The 23,909-nt window shown below is 40.5% G+C and overlaps 1 protein-coding gene and 1 pseudogene across 1 annotated transcript; both read left to right on the top strand.

Annotated features, from left to right (window-relative positions):
* The first annotated feature begins 1,698 nt into the window (after nucleotides 1-1,698).
* On the top strand, nucleotides 1,699-12,831 carry LOC148740300 (uncharacterized; annotated as a pseudogene).
* Nucleotides 12,832-13,035: 204 nt separating this feature from the next.
* Nucleotides 13,036-16,794, top strand: LOC148740299 (uncharacterized). Its single transcript, XM_088749662.1, has 5 exons — nucleotides 13,036-13,041; nucleotides 13,722-13,782; nucleotides 13,996-14,271; nucleotides 15,605-15,705; nucleotides 16,101-16,794. Exons 1-4 carry the CDS (start codon nucleotides 13,036-13,038, stop codon nucleotides 15,685-15,687), a joined length of 426 nt encoding a protein of 141 aa, XP_088605788.1. The 3' UTR covers nucleotides 15,688-15,705; nucleotides 16,101-16,794.
* The last annotated feature ends 7,115 nt before the right edge of the window (nucleotides 16,795-23,909 follow it).

The following is a 23,909-nucleotide window of genomic DNA, read 5'->3' as shown; positions in this document are numbered from 1 at the left end:
TTAAAAACAATAATGATATTCAGTGATATGCTTACTCTGAGCTTTTTCGCTAACCTAACGAAATTGTTATAATCAGGCTCTTGCCTGAAGCTGTCAGTTCAAGTATTAAACAATCTCGCTGCTGAGTCCTGAAAAGTGCCGCTTTCAGTTGGAATAGCCAACTTTGGGGCTTCAAGAGATCTTAAATTATAGGCGTTGACTGTACGGAATTTAAGGCGTAAGTAATCAGGCTAGACATCATCGTAGAGGGCTTTATGAGTAATTTTCAGTAGAGCTAGATCTCTCCTTTTGTGCGCACTCCCGTGTTGAGCCCCACTCAGCCTAATCAAGTCAGCCTCCAATGCAGCTGGTGTTGCAGCTCACAGGTTTGCGTAATCTGTAGCGAAGTTACCAGCCCTCACTCCATTCTTGATTAAACGAACACAGTGAAGAACTTACTCTACGACTCCACGATCGGTGCGATCCCGGGCTCAGTCTAAGAGAAAATAGGACACCCCCTTAAATCAGTTACGGCCAGCAGTTCAGAAGCCCACTTTTTCTGTGGTGAGTTTACTAACCTTCCTTCCTATTTGGTTAAACACGCATGAGCCAGCTTGCAGGCTTACAGTAGACTTACAGCCACGATCTAATCACCCTCCGTGGTCTGGTTTACATTTGACCGTACCGCTTAAAAAAAAAGAAAAACCGAGGCCGGCAAAACAAGCCAAAACAAGAAAAACATTTACACGAACATGACAATTGTCGGTATAAAAAAAAGGGCAATCGACAAGTTCACGTTCATCGGGTTAGAACTGAGTAGCATCTGCACGTTCGTTATAGTGATCGTTCAGGTATTGTATCCGTCCTCATAGTATCCTCCTAGATTTATTTCATTTGTTAGTTAGTTTGTTTTTGTTTATGGGGGTTGGGGCTGGTGACTCGGTCAAAGATGACTGAACATTCTAATAAGAAGACAAACGTATCAGTTAAAGGGTGCTATTTGACCTGCAAACCATGTGATCCTCCTTCCTCCCCCTCTCCCCCCCCCTACCCCCATCGGCGATAAGTAATGACGGGTACTTATGAAAGTCAGGGGTGAAAAACCGTCACATGACTATACTGGAAAACGTGTCTAAATCAATTGGTTTGTTCATGCTTTCTCTAAGGAATCATTTTTTCGTGGGGGATGGGCGCTTATTTGGGAGAGAATACTTGATAGATCGCGGGGGCTTATTCGAAGAAATAGATCAAAGCGAGGTGTTACTGTGCTAGTGGGGTAAGCATTGTACATAAATCGACCCTACCACGGTCAAAATCGTTGTGTGCAGCCTTGACTTCGTCTGATAACAAGAAAAAAATTGATGGCAAAGCAAGCCCAAAACGGCGAAAATCGTCGAAAAACACAACGGACACACAAGAAGTGGGTCAGTTTTATCAATCTTAAATGTAAAATGTTCATATTTCGGAATGTTTAATGTTGTAAATGGACCATATTTCGTTGCCTATACTATTCTTTCTTTAGCACACTTACGGTTCCACGCGTAACTTAAAACCGCGTCACACAACGCGTGACACTTTCAAGAAGTAATCCTTTATTTTTCCTCGCGACGTGAGCTTGGGACGCTTCAGGTTGTACTTACTTCCGGGTAAGCGTGATGAGATCGCGTGACTTATCCACATGTAGAGTGGTCAGCAGTATCCTAATTGAAATGTATCAAGAATGGCGGCACTTGGTAGCGAGAATGCGCCAGGTTTACAACAACTTTTTAAGGACGTTTCTTCTAGGCTAAGTCCTGTAGAATCAGAAAATTTTCTGAAATCTTTAAAAAATAATTACGGAGGGAAATTCCATTTGCTGGAAGATCGTGGTCTGTTGGAAGGTTTACATCTTCTTGAGAAGCATGGGTATGTATCTGACAATAAACTCACACTATTCCAAGATGTCATTGCCCCGAAATCGAACAACGAGGAACTCATTAAGAAAGATATAGATCGCTTTAAGGCCTCCCGTCCGATTAAAGCTGATCCAGAGAAGGAATTTCAAGGACGGAGCGAAGAAATCAAGAAAATTAACAAAAAATTGGATTCGAAAGATACCGGAGTACTAAACTTGTTTGGGTCGTCAGGTGTTGGAAAGACAAAGCTTGCCACCGAAGTTTGCTCACAGTGGCGAGGAATTTATCGTGTTTTTGATTTAAGAGAAACAAAGGATATGAGAGCGATCTATTACAAAATGCTACATTCTCTCGAACTTGTAGTGCCAGTTGGTCATGTTGATCAAAATTATGTTGTTACCAAAATTCTAGAGAAGGTTGAAGAACTAGAAGGAAAGAAACATGCAGTTCTGTTTATCAAACAACAACAAACATATGAAACATATGTATGAACTGCGGTTATGAGACGTATATGTGAACGATCCTTCGCAGTAAAGCACTATTTGAGCAATAGTGAAAATCAGACCTGAAAAAAATTTCAGGCCTGTACGGGATTCGAACCACTGACCTCTGCGATACTAGTGCAGCGCTCTACCAATTGAGCTAACAAGCCAACTGGGAGCAGGCCATCAAATTAATTCGACATAAACCCGTAGATGATAAATCAAACAACAACAAACATATGAAACATATGTATGAACTGCGGTTATGAGACGTATATGTGTGGTGTTCGGATGGCACGAGAAACGGAGATATATTCTTGGATTTCAACACAGAACTTTTAATATTTTCTAACATGTGTCGTCGCCATTACCGGAAGTGATTATACATCGAATCATGAACGGAAGCGAGGCTGAATTAATGTAAACGTAAATCGAATACAGCACATCTCCCCCTTTAAGATAATGAAAGAGAAGCTTACTTAGACATACTTGTTTCTTATCTAGCGTGAAATTCAAAATTAAAACAACGTCAATCAAATGTCCTCAAGTATTCGTCATTTTGTTAAGAAACACATCCTGGGTAGCTATTGTCATTTGTCTCTGCACTAAGTCTCACACACACACTAGAATACGCGTTCATAGTTATGACTTTCTGTCTGAGAAACCAGAGAAAATCTGGCCAGAAAGTATAACTTCACTTATGGCACATAATCCTTCAATCTAGATGAGGGCTTAGATTGACGGCCAGATCTGGTGTACACTTTTGATGTGCCAGTTCCTTCTGCAGTGTTAGCTGTTTGGGGTGAAGGAAGTTTAGGTGATGGAGGTACTGGCACCGGTGTGGGTTTGGCTGGAGATGTAGCTGCAGCTGGGGGTGGGGGTGGTATCTTGTTGATCTGTACTCTATTCCTTCTATATGACCCAGTGTCCGTATGGATCACATAAGAACGAGGTGTGCACTTATCCACTACTATTCCAGACTGTCCTCTGTCTTGTACCATCACTTCATCTCCCTTCTCTAAGGGAACAAGAGGCCTCGCTGAATGCCTTCTGTCGAAGTGCAGCTTCTGTTTGGTTTTGTGATTGTCTTCAAACTGACGTAGGGCATGATTCTGCACAAGGTTTGGGGACAGCTGAGACGGGGCCACCGGCACTTTGGTTTTGAGCCTCCTTGACATCATTAGCTCAGCTGGAGAATAACCATTAGCCAATGGTGTCGCTCTATACTGTAGCAAAGCAAGATAAGGATCTTGAGAGCCAGCTAGGAGACGTTTAGCTGTTTGCACTGCTCTCTCTGCTTCACCGTTGCCTGAAGCATGACCTGGGCTGCTAGTGACATGTCGAAACCCGTAATCTAAAGTGAACATCTTAAATTCCCTTGATGTATAGTAGCTGGCATTGTCAGATTTTACTTGATCTGGAATTCCGAATCTGAAAAATGCACGTTTCATCCTGTCTATGACCTCTGCTGAGGCAGTTGAACTCAGACTAGCTACCTCTATCCATCTGGAGTAGTAATCAATCATTACTAAATACAGTCTTTTATTGAGTTCATAGACATCAGTGGCTATGTATTGCCATGGTCGTTGTGGGAGCATGGTAGGAACTAGAGGTTCTGGAGGATTTTTCCTGTTAGACTGACACTTGCGACAGTTTTCAATTAACTCCTCTATATTCTTCATCATGCTTGGCCACCACACTGTGTTTCTGGCCAATGCCTTGCACTTGACAATCCCTTGGTGACCGTCGTGGATCTTATCCAGGACTTCCAATTTCATAGACGATGGTATAACGACTCGAGGTCCCATCATCAACAGCCCTTTAACCACTGTCAGCTCTGCTCTATGAGCAAAATAAGGGCTGACTAAACCCTTGACATTATGTTTTTCAGGCCAACCTTCAGCTACATAGTTCATAATTTGCATGCATGCTTCATCCTCCTGTTGATGGATCATAATATCATCTAATTTGCTATCACTGATAGGCATTCCAGCTATGACTTGATGAGCATATAAGTTCACTTCCTCATGAAATGAATCACCTGATTTGGCTGGTGTTGGAGAACGAGATAGCGTGTCGGCAGTGTACAACAGTTTTCCTGGCACATGAACAGGTGTGAACGAGTATCTCATGAGCCTCATTCTCATTCGTTGAATACGTACGGGTAGTTGATCCAACTCCTTCGTGGATAGCAGTGGTACCAGAGGCTTATGATCAGTCTCAAGTATAATATCCTTTCCCAGAATGTAATCTGTGAATCGTTCACATGCGAAGGTACTAGCTAAGGCCTCCTTCTCAATCTGGGCGTACCTTTTCTCTACATCCAGAAGGCTTTTGGACGCATACGCCACTGGCGCCCACCTGTCGCCGTGCTTTTGCAAAAGCACTCCGCCAAGTCCGTATGAAGACGCATCTGCTGACACCTTGGTCTCCAGTGAAGGATCATATATTTGCAACACTGGGCTGCTCGTCAAGCATTGTTTAATCTCTTTAAAAGCCTGTTCCTGTGCTGGACCCCAGCACCATGCACTGTGAGAGCTCAAGAGTTCACGTAGAGGTTGTGTCATAGTAGCAAGGTTGGGTACAAACTTCATGAGCTGGTTCACTGTACCCATCAGACCTCTTACCTCACTCACATTCTCTGGAGCACGCATTTTCAATATAGCCTCAACCTTCTCTGGAGAGCTTTCCACACCATTAACTCCGATCCGATGACCTAGAAAGTCAATCTGGCTTTTGCTGAATTGGCACTTATCCTTATTCAAGGTGACACCTGCTACTTTCAGCCGTGTTAATGTCTGTACGAGTCTCTCGTCATGTTCCTCCTGGTTCTTTCCGAACACGACAATGTCATCCATGAGACATACCACACCTTGTTGACCACCCAGTATTCGGTAGATCTCACTCTGAAACTTCTCAGGGCCAGATTTGATACCGAAGGGAATTCGCTTGTATCGAAATCGACCAAATGGTGAGATGAACGTGGTCAGTTTCCTTGAATCTTCATCCAAGCAGATTTGGTGGAAGCCCGCATTGGCATCCAGTTTAGAGAAAACCTTAGCACCTCCCATCAGAGCAATTGTATAATCCACTGTGGGGAGCATGATTCTTTCTCTCTTCACTACTTCGTTAAGCTTCGTGAGATCCACACAGATCCTCACTTTGCCATTTCCTTTAGGCACCACGACCATAGGAGAACACCATTCCGATGGTTCTGTGCACCGTTCTATAACATCTAGCTCGATAAGCTTGTCAAGTTCAGCTTTGGCTAGAGGACGTAGTGGAATAGATATCCTCCTGGGAGTCATCACACTGTATGGCTCTGCGTTTTGCTCGATCTTAATCTTATATTCTCCTTCTAGCTTTCCTAAGCCTTTGAACATTGATCCGAACTCCGCTGACTGGATAGGATCTGACGTAACTTTTCCAATGAACTTAACGACACCTAGATCTGCACAAGCGTCTCTACCTAGCAATAGAGAGCCTTTGGGGAACACATATATATCCTCTGTGATTGTCTGATCACCTTTCTTTAGTTCTGCAGTAAAGAATCCAAGAGTTGAAAGGTTGCTTTGATTTGGGCCACTAAGAGGCCTGTCAGGCTTCTGCAAAATGAAGTGTGAAAACTGTGTATCATACACAGCTTTGGGAATGACTGTCACATCTGCTCCAGTATCAACAGCAAATTTCAGGCTCTGACCTGACACCTGGACTTCCGTAAACCATGCACTCCTGCTTTTCCTGTTGTTGATACTCTCAATAGAGTAACTTTCATCACTGATGCTTCCTAAGAAGTAGTACTCATCTGAGTCAGACTGCACTTCTGCTACCTCTTGTACAGACCCTTTTCCTTTGCTACTCCTGCAGACCTTGCCCCAATGTCCTGGGCGTTTGCACTTGTTACATTTACTGTCTTTTGCAGGGCATCTTTCTCTGGGGTGCACCTCCTTTCCACACCACCGGCATGACCGGCTATTCGATGTCTGGGAGCAATTTGATGCACTTCTTTGCTGCCCGTTACTACGTGGTCCCTTGTCACGAGGGCCTCCTTTCCGCCTATGTTGAACTGCCTGCACTTTAGAAGTCTCTCCTTTTATATCCTGAGCCCACCTTCCAGAACATTCTTCTGCTCTACACTCATTTATCGCTTTTTCTAAAGTCAGTTCACCATCTCTCAACAGCCGTGCTCTGACCTTATCACTATTTATACCCAATACGATCTTATCTCTGACAAAATCGTCCTTTAGTTCACCGTAGGCACACGTAGACACGAGAGTGTTAATTTGTGATAAGAAATTATCGAAACTCTCACCTTCTGATTGCGTATACCTGTGAAACTTGTAACGTTCATAAGTAACGTTTGTTTTCGGCGTGCAGAACCTCTGGAATTTCTCCAGAATTAATTCCGGATCCAGTTTGTCCTCTGCTGGTACATGTTCCTCCCCTTCGGGGTCACCTACAGCTGGAGCCCATGTGAAGCCATTGTAGATTTTCAGCGCCTCCTCACCTGCGAGATTTAGCAGTATAGCACTTCTCCTTTCTTACTGGCATTAGATAATCCAATGGCGTTCACATATAATTCGTACTGCTGCTTGAACAACTTGAAATTCTCACTTGCATTTCCCGATAGACAAAGAGCTTTCGGTGGTGGAAGATTCGTAGCCATATTTCCGCGTAATTCCTGATCACTGATCGCTAAATATCCGTTCTGGACACAGTTTATATCTTCTTGTTCACTCCTGACACCATGTGGTGTTCGGATGGCACGAGAAACGGAGATATATTCTTGGATTTCAACACAGAACTTTTAATATTTTCTAACATGTGTCGTCGCCATTACCGGAAGTGATTATACATCGAATCATGAACGGAAGCGAGGCTGAATTAATGTAAACGTAAATCGAATACAGCACATATGTGAACGATCCTTCGCAGTAAAGCACTATTTGAGCAATAGTGAAAATCAGACCTGAAAAAAATTTTTTTTTTTTTTTTTTTTTTTTTTCAGGTCTGATTTTCACTATTGCTCAAATAGTGCTTTACTGCGAAGGATCGTTCACATATACGTCTCATAACCGCAGTTCATACATATGTTTCATATGTTTGTTGTTGTTTGATTTATCATCTACGGGTTTATGTCGAATTAATTTGATGGCCTGCTCCCAGTTGGCTTGTTAGCTCAATTGGTAGAGCGCTGCACTAGTATCGCAGAGGTCAGTGGTTCGAATCGCGTACAGGCCTGAAATTTTTTTCAGGTCTGATTTTCACTATTGCTCAAATAGTGCTTTACTGCGAAGGATCGTTCACATATAGTTCTGTTTATGCTGGATAATGTAGACCACTTTACTGCAGGAAAAGGTAAAGAAGGGAAAAACTTGAAAAAAGCTTTCACAGAATTTTTAGCAAAGCTCTCAGAAAGCAAAGGAAAACGATCCCCTTTAAAGTTGCTACTCACCTCTAGGGCTGAGCTGAAAGGTCCCAAAATAGTGGATGATTTTGAAGTGGGCTCTCTAAAACGGGCTTTTTCAGAGAAACTTGTTATTCCAAAGGGAATGACAGATGTTAAACCCCAGCAGAAGGATGATTTAATCAGTATCGCAAAAGGATTCCCCCTTCTTCTTAAAGGACTGGCAGCTATTTTGCAACAAGAACGAAAATGTCCAGGAGAACTCATCGCAGATGTTGCCTCTGCTCTGAAAACATCAAAAGTGGAGGAGGACATTAGAGAAAGGGCTGTTAGTTTTGAAGAAGAAGGAATGGATGTGAATCAGATATCTGCAATCAGTTTAATGTTTAATACACTTTCCACAGAAAGATTAAAGTTATCTGCAGTAGTGATTTCCTTGTTCCATGGGCCTCTCTCTGTGTCAAAGCTGCCAAAGTTCTTGATATTGACCTAACAGAGGCCATCGTTCAGTTAGAGGGTCTTGTAGCCAGCCGAATAATTTTTGTTGTTGATGAAGAAGCAAAAGAAAGGGAATATGACATTCATCCTCTCTTACAGAAGTATGCTGACAGTATCAAGAATCAGGAAGATCTTCTTGCTCCTTATCTAGAGGCAAAAGCACGCAATTACAGACTCTTTATGTCCAGGATTGAGAAAATTGCCAAACTCATTGAGCCAGACTATGTCAGAGCATTTCATTTGTTTGAAAAAGACAGAGGAGACTTTGAGTTCACTGTTGATATCTCCTTACAACCAGATTATTTCAGTGTTCCAGTTGAATTCCATGAGAATGCTTTGATCGCATCTCTTTTCATTGCAATGCTGAATGATAAACAACTTATCAAGGTGTTTCATGGCTGGGCTGATATGTGTGAAGATGATGGAAAAACAGGTGAGAGGCACTGAAACTTCTTTGTGTTACATTTGATTGTTCAAATCCCATAATAGCTTTTCCTTGGTCAAGGGAGACATTAAAGATGTCTCTTTGAAACAGCTTAGTTTAATCTAATTACAACAGTTACCTCAGTTTATTATATGGCAATATAGTCTGGAGGTAAATCTGAGAGTTCTGATTGGTTCTCAATTGGTTGGCATTTTTTCATATGGACTATTTCTACAGAAACAGTTGTGAGCCATGTATTTTTCTTTCAAAAAGGTGTCCAATTCAAGATAAGCAACTTTGGTCCAATTGTTGTATAATAAACTACAGTACTTACTTACCTCACACGGTTGAGCCTTACTGGAGAACATTGGTCCTTGTCATTTCCGTACAAAAGGGGCTGTGATCAGTCCATACTGCCAGATACTGGCCATTATACTCTAGTGATGCCCTTTACATTTGGGTTGTATGGAGTTATTATATCTTTTGTAAGTGGAGGGTATGAATATTATTTTTTCATGGGCATTCCTATTTTATAACCACCTTCCTGAACATTTTTGGCATGATATCTGAACCCCAACATCAGCATTTCCTGTCCATAATAACTTAAGTTGAGGCTTTTTGCCATCCAGGAATGTTATTTGATGACAACTGGCCATTTAAACTGTCAGTATAATTTAGTAATTAGGACAGTGCAATAGGTCTATATATATGCATGTAAAATTATAGTTTGTCAGAGCTACTTTCAGACTATGAACTGTATTCAGTCATCCCACCAAAATGTCAGATTTTTTACTTGTCCAAAACAACCAATGAAGATTCAGCCCTAAATGCTACTAACCAATGAAGTTTGACTACCTTACAAATGCTTGCCAATAGAACTCAAGGAAAATCTTAAGTGAACAGGCTCAGGCCCAGGCTTGATTTGAAATTAGACTATTGGACTGCTGTTGAGCTCTAGGCTGATAAATTGAATAAGGTACCATTCATGACATCTGCAGATATTTTATGTGTCAGTTTTTTGGTGCTTTGCCATTGTTACAGTCAATTGGAATTTTGTGTTGTGCAGTACAGAGGTAATCTTGTCTATATTTTCAAGCCAGCCGTGCCCTGTGCAGTCACCCAAGCTGAAATTATTCAAACATTTACTCCTTAAAGTCCTACCACCATTGCTTATTTGATTCTACAAGTAAACTGAGAAATTCCTCAGGAACTACTTTGAGAATAAAATAGTAAGGAAAAAAAATATTAAAAAAGAAGAAAACAAACAAACCAAAAAGAAAAACAATAGGTCTTCTGGTAATTTACATTTTGTTGATACTGAGTACTGTACATCAGCTGTGATTTCTGTTCATCAATCTTCATCTTTGTATAGGTTTCCATAGCCGAGTGCAGTTGAAGTCCTGGGAAGCCAGGCAAGTTGCAGATGTTGATGGAACAGAGAGAGGATTTGAAACGTTGAGGGAAGCTCTGAATTCTCTAGAGAAAGTTGAAGATCAAACTGGTGAATCCTTTGAGCTCACCAAGGGGCTTTACTTGCATACTGAAGGTGAAATCCTCTATAGAAACAGAGACTATAAGAAAGCAATGGCAAGTCTGGAGTTGTCCTTAACTTTCTCTGAACCGCTTCTAAAGGAGCATTCTGATCTTGCAAGGTGCTACAATGCTATTGGAAACACCTTTTTTGCTTTAGATCAGCCCAGGAAAGCACTGGAGTTCTATGAAAAAGCCTATAAGATGCAAGAGAAATTAGCCGGCTCTGAGAACCACTTAGACATGCCAATGTACAAGAATCAGATTGGAACTGCTTATGAGGGCCTGGAAGATTATGCAAAGGCAGAGGAATGTTACAGGAATGCACTGAGTCTACTGGAAGAACTTAAACTTTCAGGTTATTGGGACGAAGCACATTTCCAAAGAAATCTCGCTTATGCACTCATCTTTCAAGAGAAATATGAAGAGGCAATTGAACCTTCAGAGAGGGCTTACAGTATAAGGAAGAAGCTTCTTGGAGATCACCCACAGATTGTGCGAAGCATTTTTCAACAAGGGGTCCTTCAAGCCAATCTTAAACATCCAAAAGAAGCTTTGAATCTATTTCTTGATGCATGGGATATGGAAAAGAAACTTGGCGTGGGAAACCAGAGTGAGGTGTGGCGAAAGATTATCACAGGGGTGGAAGATATGTGTGATATTGGACAAAGAGTGGAAGACGGAAGAAATCATTTCGAAAAGAGGCCTTCGAGTTTTGTCAACGTTTCTGGGAAGAACAGAAAGCTTCTCCACAATTCACATTCAATAAGTATAACAAAGGCATCGTTGATGCCCTGAGTGACCTTGCTGATGATGAGAAAGACAAAGTTGTTGTACAAAAGGGACAGCTTCGGTTCTACGAGGCAAGGTGCAATGCCAACGAGAAAGAGTTTCAAGAAGAGTTTGATTTGGAAACTGATAATGATGCTCTCTGTATCATACTGAGTGAAAGAGACAATCGCTTGGACGAGATGGTGGAGCTCTCTTCTCAACTTCATGAACAAGGGAAGCTGGTGACGAAATACAAAATGGCGAAGGTGGCTGTGTACAAAATGTGTCTGGAGAGAGTGGGTTTCCTTGGAAACAAAGAGGAAGGACTGGATAAAGCATCATTGAAGGCTAAGGTAGAAGAACTTTACAAAGAGATAGGACAGGAAGGATCAATCATGGAATTCCGAGAGAGATTGCTGGCTTCGTGGCGAGGGCAGTGGGAAGAAGGGAAAAGCAAAGAAAAAACGGAGAAGATCGGCGTTGAAAGGAAGGAAACAATCGAGGGAATTCTCAATCTATGTCAGGAACTTAAGAAAGTTAACATGCATAGAAGATATGGACAAGAGGCATTGAGCTTTTATGAAGAAATATGGGAGATGAAGCATGCTGAGATGAAGGACTCTGAAATGAAAAAGCATCTCCGTAAACTCAAGGAGCTGGCATCGTCCATTGGAGATGACACGAGTGAGAAACTTTACAAAAATGCATTACAGGTAGGATCACGCCTTGTTTATCAAGGAAAGTAAATGTTGAACTTGTCTGTTATCCAAGCAGCCGTAGTTGTATCGGCTGTTTTCCATTCACTTTGCACACACGACGTCTGACTCTTTTACTCCCACGACCCACCAATCAATCCTTAAGATGTTAGTTGGGATAATTTGCTTTTGGATCAACTACTAATCCTCTTAATATGGAAATTTGGGAGTGAGAGAGTTGTTCCCATCATTCGATGCATGTTTTTGTCATGTTTCGCTTTGTTATCTGTTTTCATACGTTGTAGCTACCACTGACGACGAATCCTCTCGATTGGACACTAATAATGCCAACAGATTTGCTTGCGCATTTATTGTGATATTGTTATAAACATAAACCTTTTTGATTTGTGATTTACCGAGGCAAACAGAGCCACGAACTATCCTAAAAATGCAGATACCTGTGGTTTCTAAGTTTCTGTCTTCAATTGTTGTGTTTTTTTTCTACAGGCGCTGAATGAAACTGGGAAACATCCAGGAGCTATAATAAGACCAAGAGGTTATGAAACTGTGTAGAATTTGAATTTCTTTTAAACTCGAAGATCTGAAAGAGAAATCTTAGCACGAATCACGCTGTCTAGGATTTCGTCTTTCTTCTTGAACAGATGCATAGTTTCATAGTTTGCATCGAGGTGTAAATATGGCACCTTGCCTTTTGTTAACGCTCTCAATTTTTTTTCTAACCGATGTCTCCCAAAGCTAAGGAAGAGGAGAAGGATGGCGAAGAGGAAGAAGAGGAAATCGAAATTAGTTCAGAAGGAGAAAGTGAAGTTGAAGCTGAGATGTCAGATGACATAGATGAAGATGTTCAAACTGAAGACAGAACCATCATCTTCAAGTAAACGCATAACTGTTACCCATGATCTTATCTTTGTATAATAACATAGATGATCGTGGAGACGTGCTCTCTGATTGGTCGAGAATTACTTCATATTTTCCTATAATCAACCCGCGAGAGGTGATTATAATGGTAAAGCAGTTTTTCTGAAAGTATCGCCATCTGCTATATCAAGATGATGTGAAATCATACCCAGTCACAAGATTACAACATTTAACTAATTTATCATCTTGCATTCACAGAGATACTGTAATAGTACAATGTGGCCATTGCCTTGGAATGGAGAGGTGGTTTATGGAGGGAGAAAGCCAGGTACAATTTAACGTACAAAGTTGGTGATAATTATCATGGTTTGGTTATAATATTTTAGAATTTTAACAATTTTTCAGTTACTGTAGTTCATATAATGAAGAAAACTTAAGTTTCTCTTGTAAATTTGTGCTTGGAATTGCGAGCTCTATGGAGGTGGGTAGGAATTCCATCAGACAAAGATGGCATGTTCAGTTACACCTTGACAGGAAACCTAAATCTGGGCATGACTTAAGCCTCATTTGACATCTAAAGATGAAATTTAGAAATGACTGTGAAATTGTAGCGAGGAGTTTTCTTCTAATCAAGGTAGATCTCCAAATCAGAATAATGGGGTTTTCCCTTTTGTTAATTCAGTCTGCAACCCAAAAAGGTACCTCCTCAAGTAAGGAAATCAAGGTCTTGTCTTGTGAAAACAATAAGTGAGACCAATTTCTTTGAAATGGACCCAATATAAGTAAGCAGGATTCGTACTGGTCCTGGAAAACCTGGAACGTTATGGAACTTTATTTTGACATTTTCCAGGACTGGAAAGTCGTGGAGAAAGACTACAGGTTCTGAATAGTCCTGGATATTTGTTAAAAACGAAGCAATAAAGTTTTCAGAATTTACATTATAAGAAATGTGTGTAGACCGTAAGGAGAAATGATTTGGAAATCTTGATAATGAAAGGGTTAAAAGTGAAATTTGGAGTCCTGGAAAAATCAATCTGAGCCTGGAGAAATCCTGGAAATCCTACTCTAAACAAATTCAACCTGAAGTAGGAAGGTCTTTTTCGGGAACATGTTATGTCTTACATGCTGAAGAAACCATTAAGATGGTTTTTTTTGTTACAGGATTCTGATCCATCCAGTGAAGTTTGTACATCACAAAAATCTTTACAACAGAAAAATTATGGTAAGACAGACTGAATTCACTGCTTTAAGTTTTTTGCCGTGTTAGCTTACCTCCGGCCTTGAACACTGATTGATATAATTGGACCATTACACGCTTCTGGTTGGAATCATTGTTCTTTGCTTACAGTGTGATTGATTGATTTTGTACAGAGATCCCAGTAAAAAGACCGTATCAGTAGTGGTTCTATAGCAATTATTTCTTTTTTTTTTGTAGTAAAACAAGGCACACCAACAAATTATGAATTGGAACAATTGGCCCCCCAAATTGGTGAAAAGTGGATAAAGCTTGGGCGTCGCCTCAAGGTCGAGGATGCAAAACTAGAGGATATAGGACAAAGACGAGAGGGTCTGGACGAGAGAGCATATCACATGTTGAAACACTGGAAACAGAAGAAAGGTTGCAGAGCAACTTTCCAAGTTTTGAATGCTGCATTACAGGACGAACTTGTACAGCGCAAAGACTTAGCTGAAAATTTTTGTTACCACCAAGGTAATTATTTTCAAGAATGTTGCTTAGTTCAAAATTGTTGTTATGAATTATTTTAAATTACTATTTTTATTGCCTGGCATGGAGTTGCTTAGGAAGCAGTCTCAGAAATTTCCATAAATATGCGCTCACTAAGAGCTGCATAAATTATCTTCAACTTGGCAACTAGTGCTAGTGCGTATGAGTAATAAGATGTTACTTCCTGATTTAACTTCCAGGTAAGCTAACTATTTCGTGGCGTAACGAAACGTAAATTATTATAACGTACCGTCACGTTATCAGTCTCTAGAAGAAGGCAGTACCTCAAAACTAGCCCAGATCGCCTCAATCCGACTACAAGGCTTAATATCAAGGGAAATTAATCTATTTCATGTCTCTTGGCTCTAAACAAAAAATTAGGAATGTAAGAACATGTTTTTATGGAAGACTTGAAACCGCAAAAACTGACTCCACTATTAGGGAAGGATCGGTTACTGGTGCCTCTTATTCTTTATACATTTTGGCCAAAAATTCAAAGAAAAAAAATTAGAAAACAGTTATGTTAGGTAAACATGAGAAGGAAGGATAAGAATAAGGATAGATGAGAACAAGCTGGACAAACCAGTTGGCGATCTTGAATTCTGACCAAGGAGCTGAGCTTAGGACCATCAAGAACAGTCAACAGTCTCGGCTATCGACCAGAGCAGCTAGGAGTTCAAACCTGGGTATCACTTAACATCCAGAGCCCCTAGAACTATTTTCTAAGGGTTATTTTTCAGTCGTGGTACTTTTTGGTACGTTTAGTTTGTCCCTCTTAATTAATCAGGGTCGTTAAAAAGATTTCAGTTGAGTAGCTTGACTGTGAACAATGATACAAAGTACGCGGCACAATGTTATGCCGCTAGGCTGTGAATTTAGCCACATGCATTCGGAGTAGCCGGCGCGTTTTTCAGAGTAGACAGTAAAATGCGCCGCGTGTCGGGCTTTTTTGACAACCCTGCACTGTACATAAAGACCACATCCTCCCTTCATAATTGTGAAAGGCATAAACTTTGAACATGCACCAAGCACGAGAAACTTTGAACATGCACCAAGCGCGGGAAACTTTGAACATGCGCCAAACACGAGAAACTTTGAACATGCGCCAAGCGCGGGAAACTTTGAATATGCATCAAACGCGGTAAACTTTGAACCTGCACCAAGCGCGGGAAAATGCAACTTCCATCGAGCACGAGGACATGCGCGTTACTTTAGTGGCCAAGTCATTGATTGACTATGGGGCCTTAATGAAAAAAAAAGACAGAAACCACTGTGAAAGAAGTGTTTTATTACCGTGTTATTATCGTGCTTCTCGTAGGTCATACAGAAAAGAGAAGAATCGAAGACGACAGTTTCCCATGTCAGGAAGAAGAGACTTCTAAAAGGCAAAAAACAGATTAGTGTTCTGGAATAAATATGGTAAAGAAATCTTTTATCACAAAATGATGTTAACCACATTTGTACTGATATCAAAAGTAAATTAGTTCATTTAATTTCCTGAATATCTCGGGACTGAAACAAATATTTGGTGTTACGTGTTCGTGTCGTACCATTAAAATGTAATTGGCCAATTTAAAATGACGTGATAAATCACTTTGTTGTTGGCTTTGTTACTTTACTCAGCACAACGATATCACCCTTTCCACTTAGTAACGTCTGGTATTTTTTTTTAATTTCATGATCCGCTAAGGTGTGAATGCCAAATCCTCATTATCTTGATAGCATTTGTTTTACCATTAATTTTTTACTCATGGCAGAGAGGCATGGTAACCAGTTGATCTAATACACTAACCTCTTCTCTCCTTTCTGTCCAGCTGTCAAGCGTGTAACCACTTAAAGTACTTCTCACGTGGAGCCTACTATCCTAGAAATAGAGCAGTACAGCGGTCCAGTCCAGCGGTCCAGTGCAGCAGTCTAGCGATCCCCGACCAGAAGAGAATGCGCTTGGCGATCATCGTGGACGAGTGAGAAGTGATCTCGAAGACCAAAACATCATGGCAAAGGAATTGAAATAAAAATGAAAATAAAATGAATGAAAGAGAAAACTGAATCAATTTATTCTATAGATTGAATCGCTGATTGTGAAGGAGACCACCTGCTAAAGAAAAGCGCTTTTAAGTAAGCGTTCAAGTTTCAAGTATTTATTCTTGCAGTTCAGTTTTCAAATTATGTCAATACTTGTAAAGACTACGTTACACACGGCCAGCAAACTTTATAAGGTTGAAATTATAGGAAAGTGTTAAAAAATTTTCCTCTCCTAAATTCGATTTATTGTCACTTAATTTGGGCGGTTGAAAGCGATTTCAAGTTTCTGGGATAAAATTCTTATACGCTGATCATAAATCCAGCAAACTGATCAAAAAATACAAAGAGGAGAGGACGTTCTCGGATAGTAAGTAAAAAAAGAAAATTGTCGTAAGTGCTCCTAGTATCAACAATTTTCGTTAGTGTTGTACTTAACTGATGATGTAAATATGTAATAAAGACGATCAGTAATTTGTTAAGTTATATCTGATTTTTTTTTTTTTTTGGTTTTTTGGTTACCACAAAGAAAGGTATATATAACGGAGGGGTGCAACAGAAAGAGGAAATGTATTTGGGGCCTGATTTCATTTAATCATTAACCTTTTAATCTCCTACTCAGTCGTTTCTTCCACAAGCAAGGGATTTATCTGATTCCACTGAATAAATTATCGTTCCTAGACTGGACATCTCACATAACAATCTAACCACCGTCCCTGATACTATTGGGGAGATGGTGGAGCTGGAGGGACTGGGGCTGAGTTTCAACCAGTTGACAGTGTTGAGTCCAGCTATAAAACAGCTGAAGAAACTCATTTCTTTGTATGTGAGAGGGAATCCTTTTACAGTTGAAGGAATGAGAAGTGTTATGGAGCTAAAGGATAAGATTGACAGAGTATATTCATATGTCCCACGTGAGTAAAGGAAATTCCTCTTCACATTTATGTTGTGACATGTGCATTTACTAAATTGGTTCCAATGGTTGGGTCTGCTAAATCTGTGAGCTGGCAAGGCCTGCGAGCCACGGTACGAGCCACAGTGCGAGCCATGCGAGCCATTTTTGCGAGTATTTTTTCTTCGATTGGTCCAGGGTCCAGCTAGGAGGTCGTGGATCATTTTGCGCCTGACTATCACTCAACTGTCACTATAAACCGCCCACCCGCCATTTTGAAAGTGGAGATGATCCTGGGGACGAGTGTAAACGGTACAACCTCGCTCCCAGGGTACCCTCTCTTTGCCTGGAAAATTAATTTTAAATTTAGCTACAAAAGGGTTTAATAATGAAATATTCCCAGAAAAAAATCTTATACTCGCTTTGGTTGCCAGAACTATTGCTGGTGCGTCAAATATGAAAAATGCTCTAAACATCTGTACATCGTCCCAAGTCTTGCATCATAGTAATGGCTGCATGTCCTGAGTTGGACGAATTATTTTCTTCGTTTCATATTTTTGTTATTCAGAGAAAATTTTATGTATTCAAATTGCTCAAGATCTGCAAATAATGAAAACAATGTGAAAAAAATTAATTAAGGTTCAAGACTTAAGTAAAAAAATTTTCTAAGGAAAACGTATGGCTCCATCACCCTACCACGACTGAATGGTATCCATTGACTCCTCTCATTCAGTGATATCAACGAGGAAAATCATTCAAGAGAAAAGAGAATAGTAGTTCCAGGATAACTCCGTGTATTGGCATCAAGAATGGTGAGCAAATCACGTAATTTTAACAGCTTCACACTTTAGTGAATCAGACTTATCAAAATTCTATCAAATAAAAATTCTTAACATTTTGACTGTGGTTCACATGACTCGCGGGCTCGCACCTTGGCTTGCAGGGCTCGCCGGCTCACAGGTTTATAAAACTCCTAATGGTTGAATTGCAAGTGGTTATAGTGCTTGTTATGATAATTGCAGGCAGCTGACAACAGTTTCATAATAAAGCCTGAGAAGAATATGAAGTGAATACTGTCACAGCTATACTCGGGGGTGGAAGCGGAATAATTGGATCTCATTTATTCATTATTCCGATCCTGATGAGCTCAACTCTTTCTTCGCCACTACAGCAGAGAGAACCTTAGGGAAATCTTCAGGGGACTCTGTCGATGACCTATTATATCTGGTAAATTCACTGGGTGATGTTAGCGACTCCGTCCCTTAGGGAACCGAACCTTAGGAAAATCTTCAGGGGACTCTGTCGATGACCTATTATATCTGGTAAATTCACTGGGTGATGTTAGTGACTCCGTCCCTTAGGGAACCGAACCTTAGGGAAATCTTCAGGGGACTCTGTCGATGACCTATTATATCTGGTAAATTCACTGGGTGATGTTAGTGACTCCGTCCCTTAGGGAACCGAACCTTAGGGAAATCTTCAGGGGACTCTGTCGATGACCTATTATATCTGGTAAATTCACTGGGTGATGTTAGCGACTCCGTCCCTTAGGGAACCGAACCTTAGGGAAATCTTCAGGGGACTCTGTCGATGACCTATTATATCTGGTAAATTCACTGGGTGATGTTAGCGACTCCGTCCCTTAGGGAACCGAACCTTAGGGAAATCTTCAGGGGACTCTGTCGATGACCTATTATATCTGGTAAATTCACTGGGTGATGTTAGTGACTCCGTCCCTTAGGGAACCGAACCTTAGGGAAATCTTCAGGGGACTCTGTCGATGACCTATTATATCTGGTAAATTCACTGGGTGATGTTAGCGACTCCGTCCCTTTCAAGCTACGCGAGGTAACCCACGTAGAGATCTTACGTGAAATCAAATTACTAAGAACGGACAGTTCAACAGGTCCAGATAATATCCCAGTGAAGTTTATGAAACCAGTTGCGGAGCTGTTAGCAGGTCCCCTCACACATATAATTAATTGCTCTATCAGAAATAATTATTTCCCTATTGACTGGAAGGTGGCGCGAATCTCACCAATACCAAAGATAGATCAACCAATGGCTAAACATGACTATCGACCTGTATCCATCCTCCCAGCCCTGTCTAAAATCTTTGAAAGGCTGGTAGCCCATCAGACAATTGGATTTATTGAAGAAAGAGCACTTTTTGGTGAAAACATCTTAGGATTTAGAAAGAATCACTCAACGGCCACGACATTACTGAGGATTAGAGACAATATTACACGTGCAATGCGTCGCAGCAAAATAACTGTGATGATTCTTGCAGACTACTCGATAGCTTTTGACACTGTGAACTTCAAGTCAGTTATTTATCAAATGCACTCGATGGGTTTTTCAAAGGAAATTCTAACCTGGATTACCTCCTATCTTACGGGCAGACAACAGTATGTAATGATAGATGACAAGTGTTCTCAGCGGTTGGAAACGTGCTTCGGCGTCCCTCAAGGATCGATCTTAGGACCGTTAATTTTCAATATCTATGTAGCAGACCTCCAGAAGAAGTTAAGTTTCAAACGCTTTCAATATGCGGATGATACCACGTTGCTTCACCACTCGAAGCCGCATGAAATAGAGGCGTGCATAAAGGATGCTAATCAGACAATAAGAGGCCTGAGCAGTTACTCTGAATCGTCCAATCTGGCGTTGAATTCAGAAAAAACGAATGGATGCTTCTCTCTACAAGGCAATTGGCGCGCGCACACTCTTTAAATGATTTTTCCGTTGATGTATACTGCGGTGACACTAAACTTGAGAAAGTCTCAAGCACCCAGCTTTTGCGAGTTTATCTGGATCAGGGACTAACATGACAAGAACACATAACGAATCTGTTGTCATCGTGTTACGGTGCTTCAGCAGTACTACGGAAACTAAAAAACTTCGCACCACACCATATGAGAAAACGACTGGTGGAAAGTTTTATACTCTCTAAACTGAATTATTGCAACGTTGTGTTTAGTCCTCTCCCAGAGTACCAGACCAAACGCCTTCAAAGAGTACAGAACACGTGTGCGGGTTTTGTATTAACTTAAGTTGCTGGACTCCAGGCTGTTAGAAAGCTAGGTTGGCTCACAATCAAAGAGCGTTTAGAATTTAATATAGCTAAGCTAGCGCACAAGTCATTATACAATGAGGACTTTCCACTAAAACTCAAGCAACACGTCATAAATAGATATAGTCTTAGGTCATTAGCTGCACCAAAATTAGAACTTTCCAACAAAATTGAGAAGAACACTCTACAAGATCAAGCTGCAGAAGCTTTCAATAAGCTTCCTGCGGAGCTAAGGAATTGCAGTGACCATGCACTTTTTTGTTGAAATCTTAAGAGACACATACTGACATGCAGTGGATAATCTAGTATAGTTAACAACTATTCACCGAAGTGGAGGTGGTTAGTGGTGGATATTTATCGAGCCGCGAAGCGGCGAGGTAAATATCCACCGCTAACCACCGACACTGAGGTGAATAGTTGTTTTAGTATATACTAAAACAGTGAGGTAATATACACCACCGTCGTTAATTTGAGTGATTTCTTCGCTTGTCACAGATGCAAACCGGGGCGTCATTTTTTCCCGAGTTGCTCGGAGGTAAATAGCAAAGGATATTCGGAGTTTGACTAGCCAATCAGAGCGCGCCTTCAACGCTGTCCACTGTTTTAGTATATACTAATTTTTATTATTAAAAACTGGATCATTGGATAATGCAATTCAAGAGTTTTTATTGGCTCAGCCATTATGGTATATGAGCCAATATACCATAATCTAATTTCTGTACATTGTTAAATCCGGTTTCTTTTCACAAAATAAAGTCGAGAAGATTTGGCTAATATCTTGAGGGCGTTTTTTTAATAAAACAATTATTCCACACTCGCTTGTTGGATATGAGATGACTATAGCTAACTCGGCGCTACGCACCTCGTTGGCTATCTATCATCTCATATCCAACGCGCACTCGTGGAATAATTGTTAATTATTCATTATTTTATCAATTTTGATTTATTGTAAGTATTATGCATATAATTAGTTTTTATATTAGTAGCGAAGAGCCACTGTGTGGAAGTATACTAATAAAGGTCATTATTATTCCTTTCATTTTTTTCGAGGTTATTCATCATTCATTTTTAAATTTTTCTCGTTATTCATTATTCCGTATTAGAGTTTTTTAGGCAGTTTCTAATTCGCCTTATTGTGAAATAGATGATTTCACTTCAATTAAAATATGATTTAAAACCGTCAGCGTCATGTTCAAAACTACCGTATTTATTTACTTAACTCCAGCCTAAGGTTTATTTAGATATCAGCCTTATAGGCGTGGCATTTATTTTTACATACTGTACACTGAACAAAAATGTACACTAAACATCTACACTATAGGGACTTTAAGCAGTGACGACGGAAAGCTCTTACGATGGCGTTCGACACATACCTTTTTTCCCTAGTCCCATTTACTTTGCGCAAATTATTGGTAGATATCTAAGCATAATAATGTTTGATATTCTTATTTTCGATCATCGGATTGAGTCTTTCGTCTCTATAACGTAACGTAAAAAACACTGGAATTTTAATTGATAACGTATTTAAGATCAAAACAACATAGTTATTCAAAAATATAATAATGCGAGTTCTTGGTAGATTGGGTGGTAAATAACCGAGAACCACATTTTACTGATTCTTTCCGACGTGGAAATATTGTCACTCAACTTTCTAAAAATTATATTAAGCTTTTAAAAATAACACAACGAAAGAAATAACTTTGAGATCCTAGAATACTTACACCAATGAATACGTGTGTTGCGTTAAGCAAAGTATTAACTTAAGTTAGGCTCAAACGTGTTGCAGTGCGTTCAGATCTCGTATTACAACCTACACGTCTGCAGAGTCGTCTTTCAGCTAAATAGTCGATATTGAAATCCCCCAAAACGAGAATTTCCGATCCCGCTGGCAGTTTCGAGAGTGAGTGAGTCATTTAGTGCATCGATGAATGTCTCAGAACAGACGTCAGGTGGCCTATCTACACAAGCAATAAACAATTCCTTGCACTTGAGTCAATGTACTTCAATCCATAATGTTTCAATATTTTCAGTAGTCAAATCCGTTCTATGTTTGTAGGGAATCCCATCGCGTACGTAAATTGCCGTGCCGCCGCCTCTTTTACCCGTTGGGTCATTTCTCAGTACTGAATAGCCAGTAATATCTACTTCAGAATCCTTTATAGATGGGCTAAGGCATGTTTCAGAAAGAGTAAAAATGTCGAATTTCTTGTCACTAAATAATAGTCGAACATGATTCATCTTGTGCAAAATGCTTCGCACATTAAGATGAGCTATAATTTCACCTGAAATGTCATATTGGGAATGCCTTGACAGTCTGGGCCTGCTAACGTTGTATGATAGACGCATAGAAATCTGTTGTCATTTCTTCGATTTCGTAGCTAACGATTTCGTATCGTAACGAAACGTAAATTATTGTAACGTACCGTCACGTTATCAGACTCTAGAAGAAGGCAGTACCTCAAAACTAGCCCAGATCGCCTCAATCCGACTACAAGGCTCAATATCAAGGGAAAGTAATCTATTTCATGACTCTTGGCTCTAAGCAAAAAATTAGGGATGTATGAACATGTTTTATGGAAAGCTTGGAACCGCAAAAAACTGACTCCACTATTAGGGAAGGATCAGTAACTGGTGCCTCTTATTTTTATACATTGTGGCCAAAAATTCAAAGAAAAAAAAGGCAGAAAACAGTTATGTTTGGTAAACATGAGAAGGAAGGATAAGAATAAGGATAGATGGGAAGAAACTGGACAAACCAGTTGGTGATCTTGAATTCTGACCAAGGAGCTGAGCTTAGGACCATCAAGAACAGTCTCGGCTATCGGCCAGAGCAACTAGGAGTTCAAACCTGGGTATCACTTAACATCCAGAGCCCCTAGAACTATTTTCTAAGGGTTATTTTTCAGTTGTGGTACTTTTTGGTACGTTTAGTTTGTCCCTCTTAATTAATCAGGGTCGTTAAAAAGATTTCAGTTGAGTAGCTTGACTGTGAACAATGATACAAAGTACGCTGCACAATGTTATGCCGCTAGGCTGTGAATTTAACCACATGCATTCGGAGTAGCCGGCGCGTTTTTCAGAGTAGACAGTAAAATGCGCCGCGTGTCGGGCTTTTTTGACAACCCTGCACTGTACATAAAGACCACATCCTCCCTTCATAATTGAGAAAGGCATAAACTTTGAACATGCACCTAGCGCTGGAAACTTTGAACATGCACCAAGTACGAGAAACTTTGAACATGCACCAAGCGCGGGAAACTTTGAACATGCAGCAAGCACGAGAAACTTTGAACATGCACCAAGCGCGGGATACTTTGAACATGCACCAAGCGCGGGAAACTTTGAAGATGCACCAAGCGCGAGAAACTTTGAACATGCACCAAGCACGAGAAACTTTGAACATGCACCAAGCGCGGGAAACTTTGAGCATGCACCAAGCGCGGGAAACTTTGAACATGCACCAAGCGCGGGAAACTTTGAATATGCACCAAGCACGAGAAACTTTGAACATGCGCCAAGCGCGGGAAACTTTGAATATGCATTAAACGCGGTAAACTTTGAACCTGCACCAAGCGCGGGAAAATGCAACTTCCATCGAGTACGAGGACATGCGCGTTACTTTAGTGGCCAAGTCAT

This window comes from Stylophora pistillata, chromosome 2 (genome assembly GCF_964205215.1).
Source record: "Stylophora pistillata chromosome 2, jaStyPist1.2, whole genome shotgun sequence".
Lineage (NCBI taxonomy): Eukaryota > Metazoa > Cnidaria > Anthozoa > Scleractinia > Pocilloporidae > Stylophora > Stylophora pistillata.
Note: the sequence above shows the minus strand (reverse complement) of the source record. Positions and strands in the feature narration are given on the sequence as shown.